This window comes from Tasmannia lanceolata, unplaced genomic scaffold, assembly GCF_043159265.1.
Source record: "Tasmannia lanceolata isolate RefF3 unplaced genomic scaffold, GAP_Taslan_0.1 ptg000020l, whole genome shotgun sequence".
Taxonomy (NCBI): Eukaryota; Viridiplantae; Streptophyta; class Magnoliopsida; order Canellales; family Winteraceae; genus Tasmannia; species Tasmannia lanceolata.
Window position 1 is genome coordinate 16,830,982 of NW_027518697.1, and position 14,056 is coordinate 16,845,037.

At 37.5% G+C, this 14,056-nt stretch overlaps 1 protein-coding gene and 1 long non-coding RNA gene across 2 annotated transcripts; one reads left to right on the forward strand and one right to left on the reverse strand.

Moving 5' to 3' along the window:
* Window positions 1–2,874: 2,874 nt before the first annotated feature.
* LOC143855053 (uncharacterized) lies at window positions 2,875–8,282 on the reverse strand. Its single transcript, XR_013237658.1, has 5 exons — window positions 8,208–8,282; window positions 7,983–8,074; window positions 5,717–5,860; window positions 3,805–3,874; window positions 2,875–3,341 (listed from the first exon to the last, which is right to left on the reverse strand). It is a non-coding gene; the product is annotated as an uncharacterized LOC143855053 (long non-coding RNA).
* A 2,388-nt stretch (window positions 8,283–10,670) lies between these two features.
* Window positions 10,671–12,314, forward strand: LOC143854348 (uncharacterized). Its single transcript, XM_077364243.1, has 2 exons — window positions 10,671–10,801; window positions 11,331–12,314. Exons 1-2 carry the CDS (start codon window positions 10,772–10,774, stop codon window positions 11,667–11,669), a joined length of 369 nt encoding a protein of 122 aa, XP_077220358.1. The 5' UTR covers window positions 10,671–10,771; the 3' UTR covers window positions 11,670–12,314.
* Window positions 12,315–14,056: the final 1,742 nt, after the last annotated feature.

Below are 14,056 nucleotides of genomic sequence, written 5' to 3' on the forward strand. Positions count from 1 at the left end.
AAAACGACCTTCTGTTTTGTGCATGATTCTCAGTGACTTTTGTTAGGGCTTGAAAATGACTATTGCTTTGCATCCCTCATGCATGATATCACCCACTTTTCCAGACTGGGAATTATTGCTTTTGAAAACTAGAATGTATTCATACATTCTAGTGATTTTATATTCGTGTTTTTTTTTTTTTTCCAATTTTAGACTGGGGGATGTACAGGGTATAATAGATGGTTGGGTCTCTTTACTTTTTTCATATTCGTTTTTTCAACGAGGCTTGACCGTTTTTAGGCAGATAGATGAGTCTGGAGGGTATTGAACCAGATGGCTTTGTTACGTGCCTAGATGGGACCCACTTGTGCAGGAATAAAATAGTTATCAGTTGGTAGGATTTACTTTGTAGTTGTTTAGGATGTGTAGGCGTCTTAAAGATAAGGATTATCTGGATTAGGGATTTACTTTGTAGTTGTTTAGGAGTCTTAAAGATGAGGATTATCTGGCTTAGGGATTTACTTTGTAGTTGTTTATGAGTCTTAAAGATAAGGATTATCTGGATTAGGGATTTACTTTGTTGTTGTTTAGGATGTGTAGGAGTCTTAAAGATAAGGATTATCTGGATTAGGGATTTTCTACAAATAACTTGTACAGTAGCCTTTCTTAGGGAATGAAGAAAATTGTTACAGAAATTGTGTCTTGAGGATTGATCCACCCTTCCCTCGAAGTGGATTAAGAGGTTAATCTTCCCTCTAAGGAGATCAAATCTATTGCGAACCGATTCGGGTTCGTAACAAGTGTATCAGAGCCGTCCAAAAGTCAACGGCCCATGTTGATCACTAATCTTTGATTTATTAGGCCTTATTTTTATTTATTTGAAATTTTATTTGGGGGGAATTTGACTAGGAGTAGTCTGTAGTCGTCCAAAAGTAGCTTGTATCTTGGAGGGTTCTAGATATTTTAGGAGAGTTAGAGAGATGTTAGGAATTGTAGAGAGTTCGTAGGAAATTTTTATTTTCTTTCCCAGTTTGAATTGGAGTAGGGAAAGTCTATAAATAATAGACTTCAATGTAATTAGTTTTTAACAGCATTACTGATGAATAAAATTTATTTTTAGTCCCTATATGTCCCAGTTAGGGAAAAACCCGCAAGATTAGCCATCAGAAGGTTAGTTTTCTTCTCTGTCTCTTCCTTTGTCAAAACCTACACCTATAATATGATTGTTCATCCCACCTTTTTTTATCTATTTCAGCCATCCAAATCCAGCCCCCGACCACCTCCTTATTGTTGCTGCAAAACCCAAAGGCCTTGACCTTAACCCCTAAACTTTAGGAATCCAAAATCCATTAAATAATTCTCAGCCTTCCCTGACCTTAAAACCAGTCCTTGGAAACTCCCAAATCCCTAGTTTTTAGGAGCCAAGATCTCCTAACATCTAGGTTATTTATTTTCTCATCCCTTCCTACCTTCCTGTAGTTTTTTTTTTCCTCTCACTAGAAAACCTACATCAGCTGATTCTTCTCATAACTTTACTCAACTAAGCCTTTTTCCCAAACTAGTTGGCGAAAATCCCAGCCTTAGGTGGCCAGGGTAAAGATCAGCGGTTGGGATTAGTGGGCCCCATGATATTAGGAATCACAAGAGATTTGATAACAACCTAACTACCAAAAGGGAGTGGAAACGTAAATGAAGGGAAGAGTGGGAGAATATGAAACGGGGATGGGTAGTTTATATTCTTTAAACTATATAAAGATAAGCATAATCGGGCAAGAACTGATAGATCCCGGACATCCCGTCAGCCTTTTGGATGTGAAGTGAGGAGAACACTGTGGGTTTAATATTTTTTCATGTGTTCTCAGATTCCAAACAATGGCAAGGAGAAAGGAGAGAAAAGCTTCCACTATTCAGTACTATCTCTGAACATCGCTTACGCGAGATCAATCATCGGCAATGGAATATGGTAAGTCGGTTTATAAAGTTTTGTTAAAAACGTATAACAGTAATGGATTCTTCAAAGCTTCACGCCCAAGACCGTGTCCGTGCTTATCCGGCATCAAGTACTCACAAATGAATCCTTTAAAAAATCTTCATGAAGCAGGCCCCACATCACTATCCGAATATCACCTTTGCAGCCACATTATCTTTTCCCTACCAACAGCCCATTTTCTCTTAAATGCCCAACCAATTTACCCATCTTCTATTGTTTAAAAAAACATCAATCCGCTGCGTCGACCTTCCAAAAAAAAATCATGGAATTTTTGTTTACACACTGTGTGTGTGTGTGTGTGTGAGAGAGAGAGAGAAGAGGGGGGGGGGGGGGGGGGGGGGGGGGGGCTCACTCACCACCTATGCATCTCTCTCTATGGCTCTCCTCACTCACCCCCTATGCATCTCTCTCTATGGCTCTACGCCTCTCTTACGCTAGTTAAACAAATATTCCATGAATTTTATTTTTTTTCATGGTTGCCAAACATGCCCTAAATATATTTGATAATTTTAGGAAGGCTGTCGGGGGCAACTGTGACAATGACGTGTCTTCATATATCATCTCACTTTTTTGAAAAATTAAAAAAGAATAACCGGCTGGTAAAATCAATATGAGTGAAGCTGGCAAAAAAATAAACTTGAGTGGGTGGAAATATCATTTCCCATGAGATATAGCGTTCTTTAATTTAATTATTTGTTATGAAAGGTAATAACCAAATATATAAAAAAAACAGTTTTTAAATATCACTATAATCAGTTTGGGGCTCAAAATCAATTCTCACAATCCAAAATGAACATGGCCCAAGTAGGAATACATAATTGTTTATTAGTTTCTCTTTGAAGGGAACTTTTGTCATTTTCCCTCAATTACTAAGGAATATTACTCACAGATAATGGGCGAGTACATGGAAAATCCTTTCGTCACAATAAATAAGCCTTGTTGGTTTCACATCACAATATCAAACATATTTGCAAAGAGAGAAAAGAGAACATAATCAAGTCATGTGTCACTTCCAAGCCTACTATAATCTCAGTTCATCACATTACAGCATATATCAGTGTATTTCGCTAGGTTTGGTGGAGGCATTGAAAGTTCTTGAATTTTATGGGACTCTGGCTTATTATAGAAATAATGAGTAAGTTTCAAGATAGCCCAACCAAATTCAAATACACAAAACTATATAACCATCCCAGATTGGGACTACTTACAAAAACGGCGAGCAAATTCCAAAAACCCGTCTTCAGTCTAGATTGTAGGCTGCGCCTCACCTTCATGAACCTAGAATTTCTAGTAATCTCCAGTCAGCCATATGGTGGTGAATTCGTTCCGAAGAGCTATTCATCCCGAAGAGGTCTTTCACGGCCGCCTGCTCCTGAAGGGAATTCAGAAATTTTTTATGTTTCCACAGCCTTACACTGTTCTAAATGATGCATGTAACCTAAGTCACAAATATAGTTCTCGGGAATTTTTTGGCAATGAAAAAAATCTCGGGACATTTTTATTTTTTTATTTTTTTTGGTTTATATTGGGGAAAATGATAAAAATAAAATTATTTAAAAATATATTAATTAAGAAAAAAAATAATTGTGATACTATCGCGATATTATCACAGTAAATGAAAATATCGCTAATTTTTTAAATTCTCGGGATTATTTCAGGATTTTGTCGTTTTATCAAAATGTCGCGACAAAATCGCTATATTTTGAAAATCTCGAAAATATTTGTGACATAGCATGTAACAAAAGTTGTACATTTAAACAAATCACACATTTTGCTTGACAGTTAGTCTCAGGAAAAAAAAGAAATAAGAGGACCGCATGAGATACAAGTGTTACCTCTTTGTAGAAAATATACAATCAACCATACAAGTCATTGGTGCACCAAGCGTGTTATGATCCAATGAATCTGAAGAATAAGAAAACAAAAATCAAAAGATGATATAAATGCTTGAGAACTTCTATTATGTAGAATAGGTACAAAGAATGGTTCGAGGAAAAAGTAATTGAGGACTAAGGGACCGTTTGGATACGCGGATTTTAGAATCTTGAATTTCTTTAAAATCCTGGATGGGAGACAAGAGAAGGAGGAGACCGTCCGTTTCGCTTCTCTTTAGAATCTTGGATTTTAAGTAAGAAATCTAGGTTTTAGAAATCTCTCCTCCATCCTGAGATTTCTAAAACCTGAAAACATGGAATGATCTCCTAAAACCTGGAAACATGGAATGATCTCCTACTCTCTTACTGACAGAACGAAGGGAGAGAAATCTGAAAACGACATTTGTATAGCATATGCTTTGATTGATTAAAAAAAAATCCATTCAAAAAAAAAAAAAAATCAGAAAACGACGGCTGGTCTCCTTCTTCCCTCGTCTCCCATCTACAATTTTGAGGAAATCCAAGATTCTAAAATCCATGTATCCAAACAGCCCCTAAATTTAATTTAAGGAGGTATTCAACAAAAGGGAGTCTTCCTAATCACAATTATTAGAATAAAATTACCATAATGAATCTCCCTGTAAATAAGTAAAGAGGAAGGGTTTATAAAAGCAAAAATTACCTTTAGCATGGAAATTTTAAATCTTAACTGAGAACCAATGTTAACTATGAATCATATCTTTTCCTCCAGAAGCTTCAAATTTCCTAAAGAAGAAACAAGCTGACACTAGCTGTTCAAGATATTCTGTGAATCATGGTGTGGTCTATCCTAGAGGGCGAGCCTTGGAGCAACAGTAGGGTTGCTCCATTGTGACCTGGTGGTCACAGGTTCGAGTCACGGCAACAGCCTCTCTGCAAAGCAGGGGTAAGGCTGCGTACATCTAGCCCTCCCTGACCCCTCAATGGCGGGAGCCTCGTGCACTGGGCCGCCCTTTCAGTGGTGTAGTCTATCCTGCGCTAGCTGGACAAGATCAAAAGGGGTTGCCAAACCCAAGTTGGAGTCTATCCTGCGCTAGCAGGACAAGATCAATTTCTATGCTAAGCTTCAGGGGGGTGTTGATATATTTCACCTTAAATGGGGACCATCACAAGTGATGTGTTACTATTCATGTGAATAGTGGTGTGAATAATGAAATCCTATCTGTAATGTTTATCATTCTATCCATCCATCCATCCATCTATCTATCTATATTATAATGATAATAATAATAATAATATAAACACAAGGGCGCATAGGGTTTTTACTTTTGAAACCTACAAGCTCCCTTCCTCTCTTCCGTTCTCCTGTGCTACTTCTTTCTTCATCCCTCCTTTCTTGTAGGGTTTTACTTTTGAAACCCACAAACTCTCTCTCTCTCTCTCTCTCTCTCTTCTTCTTCTTCGTTTTTCTTTTCCCTTCTTCCCTCCTTTTCTTGATTAGTTTACAGGGACAACTGAGTAATTTATTGAATACTTGATATTGGAAAGCATGTATTGTATATTGATGAAAAAGGCCAACTTCTTTAAACCAACGAGGTTCACTATGGAATTTTAGATTTCTAATGAATAAACATACATATGGTTTTTATTCAAATACAAACACTCATATTAAAATGATTGTAACAAAAACTAATAATATTGATAAAAATGCCTGACTACCATAAGAAACATGCCCAAGTTGTAGTTTCAACATAACCCATACCACAATTTTGTAATTGTAGAATCCAGATTTGTAGCAATTTGATCAACTAAAGGTATAATGGCGTCAGACACTTGTTAAAATCAGAGGATGATAATCTCAAGAAAGGTATTCATGGGTATATAAAAGGCTTACAATGTTATTTTCAGGATACTTCCAGTAGAATCCTTGTATAGCAACAACACCGATGTTAGAAGCTACGAGAACAAATATGCTTAGAGAATGTCTTCCCATCCACTCCAACGGAGTGGTCAAGCACCGGTACTCACATACATCTACCTGAACAGAAAAGATAACAAGAAGAAAGATGCAAATGACACAAGTATCAACATCCATATTGAAAATAAAAAGTAGGATGCCCAATTTGACAATGTGGAACTAATAAATAAATTGCTGAATGTCAAGTCTGGCTTTTAAATTGATATCCTACTGAAAATTTGAAATCACAACTAAAATAAATTATGTAATGCTTGTCGGATGCCATGTACTTCCATGGAGAAAGGGAATGCAACCCTAGCATATTCTCTAAGTTTTGGGAACACTGGTTTTACATTTCAATCACTAGCCATTATAATATGAGAAAGCACAAGACAGAGCATGGTGAGATGCATTTTACATTGTCCTATCCAAGTAACTACAACCAACTTAGGTTTCTATTAGATTCGTTTTTTCTTCTATGGAGTTAAAAAAAAAATTGTATTATAAGGGGGCCAGAGATTGCCCCAGACAAAGATCAGATCTATTAACACATCTCTAGCTAATCAGTAAACAACCTCATTAGTTTCCTTAACAATAAGTAAATAGGACCACATAACTCATGAATCTTGTCAATAATATGAGATAAATTTCATGGTTCTAGACTTCATAGAAATGGCGAGGTACCTGCATCAGAAGAGTCCCCTTCCACTCATATACTATTTCCCATTCCCATATATCTATGAAAGAGAAGACTAGCTTCTGTCTAACTCGATTCTTTGATACTAAAGAGCAGAGAATGCTTTCCAGACCCCCCATTTGTCATCCCTAAAGTTATTCCCCACCCCCACCATCTGTTGTATACAAAAAAGGTTATACCAAAGAAGCTTAATCATATTAGGAGGATAAGCCATCTCAAGCTTCTTTTCTTCTTTGGAGGATGTTCAACCATGGTACTATAATTTGAAAAGTCAATTTGATAACAACACTGAGTGACTCAATCAAAGAGTGATATCTGAGAAAAAATAGAAAATATGAAAGTACTAGAGCAGACCACAATGTAAATCAAATCCATGACCTAATCCAGAGTCAACATGCTCATCCACTGCCCTTGCAGTCCACTCGTGTCATACAGTGGGATATATCTGAAGTTATAAAGTATTTAAGTCAGGTCGCCACTGAGTCGAACAAGTTAACTTGGGTCACTTGACTCAGTTTTGAGTTGAGTTGAGTATTCGAGTTTTCAAACTACTCACCTAATATTCTTCCAACTTCTATAAGAGTACTGGACTGATAATCACAAAAAGTCCTTTCTAACACCCAATTGATGATTAAGCTTTTCACGGACCTTATACGCCTAAGAACGGACAGCTCTTGTTCTCAAAGATCCTTTTATTTTCACTCATTCCATATTTCCTATAACATCATGAAAGGAGGTGATGCAGGTAAGATGGCGTAAGCTTTGATCAAGTGTCACCGGAGAGTGATTTGACACCAAATTGATGCAAATGTGTGAACATCTTTGATTCCCAATGTGAGAAAGTGTACTCGGTTGGAGTACTGTTAATGACAATTCTGTCCAAGATTGATCCTTTCTTGAGAAATGGACTTTTAAGGAAAGTGAATTTTCCTTTAATTCTGAGAAATCTTGTTAAGAACTCTAAAGGATTTAAGCCTTTTTACACTCAGGAATCAACGTAAATTAAGGACAATCTGTGGTGCTTGAAGTTTCCTTTTGTTGTTCCTTTTCTTTCCACATGCCAGGTGCTGATCTGTTTTGGAGAAAGGTCTGAGCCTGTCTTTATGCAGAAGTTAAGTTCCAATAAAGACATCAAAGTAGCCTGGACCCATCAAGAACAAGTAGAGCTTTGGATCTTTCTTTTTCACAAATTTTGAGAGAAGTCAGTGGGACAAGTGACTCTTTAGCTGGAGAAGGTTTACCAAGGCCGGGTTTGGCCATAGGGCAAGCTCAACCCTTGTTCGAATATTCTATCTATTCTTTTTTCTTAATAACGTTTTATTTTGTTTTAATTTTATAGTAACATCAAAAAGTGTTCAATAAAAAAATGACAAGCAAATGGATACTTGGCTGATTTTTTATTCTCTAGAACAAATATGAAATGTTATGATTTAACCATCAAAACTCAATACATAAGTTGTTATAGAAATAATGATATTTTCATAAGAGTGAATGTGTAGAACTCACCAATAAGTATAGAACACAAAATATGATCCCTGCTGAAGCAGATGTAAGCAACATGTAACTGATTGTGTACAGAGATTTGTTTAGGGGAATCCCTGAGAGGAAACAAGACCATAATATGACATCAGTTCAACCAAAAACAAAATTATTCTGCAATTCTGAGACATTTTAAGGCATAAATCTGGCTGTTTAGAGCCATAGTAGCAGTCTGGTTGCTAATGTGCGTACCTGTAAAGGTAAGGAATACTCCAAGGGCAAAGAGGGAAACTGAAAATCCTAACCAATGAAAAAGGCGATATTTATGATCCTGAAACAAACCTTCAGTGGCATTAAATTCACACACCAATCAATGATCAAAACAATATGGACTATTTGAATTTGATAAACGAACCACATGGATCACAATGATCAGAAATATATTATTCATCAAAATCAGAATATATTCGTGGGACTAGAAAACATGGACAACTTGCATAGATATAATTCCTTCCAAATTTAAAGATCATATATCATAGTTCTGTTATTATTGGCATTCTTGTAATATGGGATTCCCATCCTGGGCAGCCGATGGTCATTGAAATGAACACTTGAGCATATTAGTGAGAGGCCTAGTTCCATTCAAAAAAACAAAAATAGTGAGAGGCCTAGCTATCTTACCATAGCCCTGTTTGAAATTACAATAGTAACCAGTTAGGCCCGGAAAGCCTCTCAACCCTTGGGCGTATTGGGCATGGGCCATTCTAACATAGCCTTAATTTTATCCTGATCCACTGCTACTCTCTCTTTGCTGATGACATTGCTAAGATACTTGACCTTGGTTTGACCAAAACTGCACTTTTCCCTTTTGACATAAAGCTTGTGATGCCGCAAAGCAGATGGAGTTATCTCCAGGTTTCATAAATGCTCTAACCTTGTTTTGCTGAAAACAAGATGTCAAAAAACTTTTTTTTTTTTTTTTTGAATAAGACAAGATGTCAAAAAACTAATATAGATTTTCATAAATATTCTTGAAATACCTTGTGTATGAGACTCTAAAACCGGAGGGTGCGTTTGAAAGCTCATAGGGCAGATGTGTGTGAAACCCAGTCTTTTCAATGAATTTTATTTGATGATAACCCGATTTTTTAGATGAAGTTTGGAGAAATATTGCGATCCAAGTAGTTCATCCAATAGTTCCTCAATCACGGGGATTGAAAACTTGTCCTTGATGGTGATCTGATTAAGAGCCCGGTAGTCTATACATAGCCTCCACAATTTGTCCTGCTTTTTAACCAATAGAACTGAAGAAGAGTATGGGCTATGGCTGGGATGAATCTTTCCTGATCCTCGCATATCTGCTATGATTCACTCAATTTCTGTCTTCTGATAATGGGGATATCTGTACGACTTAACAGAAACAGGCCTACTTCCTTGAATTAATGGGATTTGGTGGTTGTGAGCACGTGGAGGTGGCAAGCTCTTATGTTCTTCAAAGAGATCCCTAAATTCGAGAAGGATTTGTTGGAATTGTGAGTCATCTGGCTTGCTACTACGTGGTCCTCGTGGGTTCCCCAATGAATTGAAAATAAGAAGACGCCTGGCCCATGCTTTTGGTAGTTTGGTTGAGTTGGATATCTTCCCCTTGCCTTATTGATAGGATTAGTTGACCCTTGTAGATTAACTTCCCTAGCATTAAGGTGGTATTGTATTTTTAACTAAAAAAATCCCAAATAATAGGCCCTAATGTTGGGACTTGGGAGCCATTGTGCTCCTAGCACCACATCACACCCCTCTAAGGGTAGCGGGTTTCCTGATGTGGACAGTTTCACACATGTTCACGGTTTCGTGGACAATTTTGTGATTTCATGGACGGTTTCAAGCATGGAGTTGGTTTGATGGTTTCACGCATGTATGCGGTTTCATGGTTTCGTGCATGTGTGCAGTTTCACGGTTTTATGCATGCATGCATGCATGTGGTTCGACGGTTTCACTTTTAGCGTATCTCTACAGAAGTTGAAAGATCTAACATACGGTTGTAATCTGCTAGGCCTAATCTTTGGGCTGTTAGTTCTAGCATGTTGATTTAGCAAATATACATGGTTAATAATTAAATCTTGTTGTTGTTATCTATTTTCTCTGCTTGGAGTATGATAGTTTTGAAGTAAATCGAGAATAACCTTATTGAGAGATTTGTATTAGTTCTTTTTGGTTCACCAAAATCACAGCAGTTCACTTTTTGAGGAGCTGCTGTTGGATCAAATATCAAGGGTTGTACCTTTATCGTACCACCTTTACATGTTTATACGGCCTTTCATCATATAATTTCTCGTATGTGTATATGTATATTAGTTCTTAATTTTTTAGGCTTTTGAGAATTATATTTATCATTAATTGGTATCGGGCCGGCATTATTTGGTATCAAAGCATCCAGAATAAATTTTATGTACACCTGTAAGCAAGCGCTGTTGCTACACGTGGCTAGTTTTTCATTGTTTTCTGTTTCATTCAATATTGATTAATCCACATTTTTATTTTTCTTTACTCCTAAGAATTATATGCGTGTACCATTTCATATACGCATATTGGCACTTGTATTGTCTGCACTTCCCAAAAATGTATGGCCATTCATAGAAGGATCGCTTTATTGGTAAGTTGTGCAAGTTAAGCTGTTAAAATGACCTGGTTATGTTGGATTAGATTGATTGTCCATTTTTGCTGCATTTTTCTTCTTTTTTTCCATAGGAGAAATTGTTCATTAGTATTTTCCGCAGGTGAAGCTGTTGACAAACAACATTCAGTTTATATTGGATACAATGCGAACATCAACTCTAGTAGAAGTACAGGTATGCTTCCATCTTTCCTTTAGGCCCTGTTTGGATTGCAGGAATTTTCTGGAAAAGCTTGCAAAGGAAAACTATTTCTAAAATGTCCTTTTTTACACACCAATAAAGATAACTCGAACCAATACAATTTAATTTTGGGAAATGATAAATGCGCCCCTTTTCAGTACTTGGGACACCCAGGTGCAGTGTACGATGCAATCAGGTCCCTTCAATCCTTCCCATGTGAGGTACAACTGCCTCTTTGCAGTCGTAGATAAAGTGCACTTGGGTGTCCCAGGTACTGAAAAGGAGCGCATTTATCATTTACCTTTAGTTTTTACTTAATAGGGACTTTTAATTTATCATGATATCGCTCTAAACTAACCATGATCATGTCCACTCAAAATTGTGGAAAGAAAAAGTTTTCCTGGGAAAAATATTCTCTTCAGAAATGTTTTTCTTTCCATCCAAACAGGGCCTCAGTGGAACTAGTCTAAGATGCAACTATTTTTAAGTTGTCCTTCTAAATGTTGTACACATTGCTTTGCAGGGTGACAAATTAAGGAAGCGCAATGATTGGAGGAATTGGCTGCCGCCACCACCTAATCTGTTAGCTGCTGTGTCGGGTCCACCATCTCCAGCAACATCAAGCTATGATATGCTGGCAACTCGTATCCAGAATGTCAGGTTAGACAATGGAACAGGTAACCAAAGAGGTCCTGTAGATTCTCATATTGAAGGGGTCTTAAGTAGATCATCGTCTGGGGAGTCACATGGTCAATTGGCCATGCCATCTGGATTTTCTAATGGAGAGGGAATGGGCCAAGTCTTTGTTTCAATCGATCGATCCATGTCTGCGAGAAGTTTAGGCAAGAATGATTCAGACTAAAGCCACATTTACCCTTCAAAAAAAAAAAGACTAAGGAAATATCGCAATATTGCAGAGAGGGGAGGCTTTGGGAAAGGTTTTTGGGTGGGAGAGGGGAGGGGTACTAATAGGGAGAGAAGGGCATGAAAGACTTTTTTGGGTTTTGTAAAAAGTGGTCTTATGCCTAACATTGAGCATGATAGAGACAGTGGGTGAACTTCTGAGGCAAGAACAAAACAAACCAAAACTAAAGAAAAAAAATATAAAAAACAAAAAACAAAAAAAATATAAAAAACAAAAAAAGACAAAAGAGACCAAAAGGAAAGCCTAGTTTTTATGAGCTACTTTGAGGTTGTTGGGTTTTGTATAGTTGGGTTTGGTGTGGATGGATGGTGCTTATTTATGATGATTTCCTCATGGCATGGTTGGGGTCTTTAGCGTGGGGGGGAGCAAAATTTTGAGATGATTTCTCTAGTCGTCCCCTCAGCTTTGTTGGGTCGCATTACCTCAATTTTTGTGAAGGATTTGAAGGGCTGGAATCTACTGGATGCTACTCTGAATTCCCTGAGCCTCTTGTTTTCCTTTCTCTTTTGTTACATATATAATATTACATTACATTTATATACCTTTTCTTCAAGACTCATTGAAGATTTTTACTTCATAAAATGCCCTGTTTGAAGGGATAAACTTCTTCCATAAGTATTTGTTAGATCAATGCTTCTGGTTATGCTTTCCCCTTAGCTAAAACTTAATTAGTTTTTAGTAGATTTGTCATTATAAATTTTTTGGCAGAAGCATTTAAGCAAATGCTCGATGTAACGGGCTGTTTGAATGGAAAGGGTGTGTAAGCTGCCACCTGCCCCCCGCCCCCTCTCTCTCATGCCATCAACCATAGCTTCTTAATGTGGTTTATTTGTTTGCTTGGATCTGCTATATGCTCTACATTTAGATGCAGCTTTACATTGTTTTTTTTTCCTTCATTGGGGGCTGAACTTGTAGTAGAAGCTGTTCCTTTCTGAGAACAGGGAGCCCAAAGGCTTGATGGACTGTGCTAAGGCTTCAAAGGATTGCCCACCTTAGTTTTGAATGGTGGAACTCTGTTATTGGTTCTCTGGCTTCTTGTTTGCCTAACCCTTTTACTATCTTTTTTATTAGCCAACCTTAGGTGTTAGCTGGTTGTCCACTTGTTCTGCACTGCTGTGTAGGGTGTCAATGGACCTGTCTCGGTCCGATGGATTCAAAGGATCCAAACATTAATGGACGGGATTTGGGCACCGTAACTGGATCTAAACTGTGCCCATTGGATCTGTAGCCTAAGGTCTGAAATTTGATGGTGCCCTAAAGATCCTACTTGAGAAAAAAATCCTGCGTATTTTCGGTCATTCATGTTTATTTATGATAAGGGGCTGTTTGGATACCTGGATTTTAGAATCCAGGTTTCAGTTTGAAAGCAGTGTAAAATTCTGTATTTTACAATCCATTGTCATGGGTTTTAAGAACCCAGGTTTTAGAAATCTCTCCCCCATCCTGAGATTTCTAAAACCTGGAAACAAGTGGAAACATTGGTCGACGGAAAGAATGGCAAGAAATCAGAAACAACAGGAGGTCTCCTTCTCTCTGTCGCCCATCCAAGGTTTTGAGGAAATCCAAGATTCTAAAATCTGCATATCCAAACGGCCCTTGAAACTCTTTACTGGACTAACCCTAGGCCGTATCATCGGAACGTCCTATTCAGATTCAGCTCATTCTGGTGTTTGGTTTGTATTTGTTAATGGAATGTAGGGCTTAGATAATTTCAGGGTGGCCTTGTCACCCGGAATATTTGGTGCTTTTTGTTTCCCATGTGGTATTCAGGTATTCTGATTCTGCATAGAAGCCCCTAAACAGAAGGTTCGTTCTGTTGTAGCTTTTTTGTAGATAAGGTTATCTTTTAGATGGGATTTTAGATAGGGTTCTCTTTTAATCTGATTCCTTTGCACAAAAGGTTGTTTTTTCAGTGACTAAATTGATTGAGCCAATTCCATGTTTGCAAAGAGAAAATTGCTGGAACTTGAAAACGACCTTCTGTTTTGTGCATGATTCTCAGTGACTTTTGTTAGGGCTTGAAAATGACTATTGCTTTGCATCCCTCATGCATGATATCACCCACTTTTCCAGACTGGGAATTATTGCTTTTGAAAACTAGAATGTATTCATACATTCTAGTGATTTCATATTGGTGTTTTTTTTTTTTTCCAATTTTAGACTGGGGGATGTACAGGGTATAATAGATGGTTGGGTCTCTTTACTTTTTTCATATTCGTTTTTTCAACGAGGCTTGACCGTTTTTAGGCAGATAGATGAGTCTGGAGGGTATTGAACCAGATGGCTTTGTTACGTGCCTAGATGGGACCCACTTGTGCTGGAAT

Coding starts and splice junctions, on each gene's coding strand:
- LOC143854348 (XM_077364243.1), top strand. CDS start 10,772: ATGCGAACATCAACTCTAGTAGAAGTACAG. Junction 10,802..11,330: donor CAACTCTAGTAGAAGTACAG/GTATGCTTCCAT, acceptor ATTGCTTTGCAG/GGTGACAAATTAAGGAAGCG.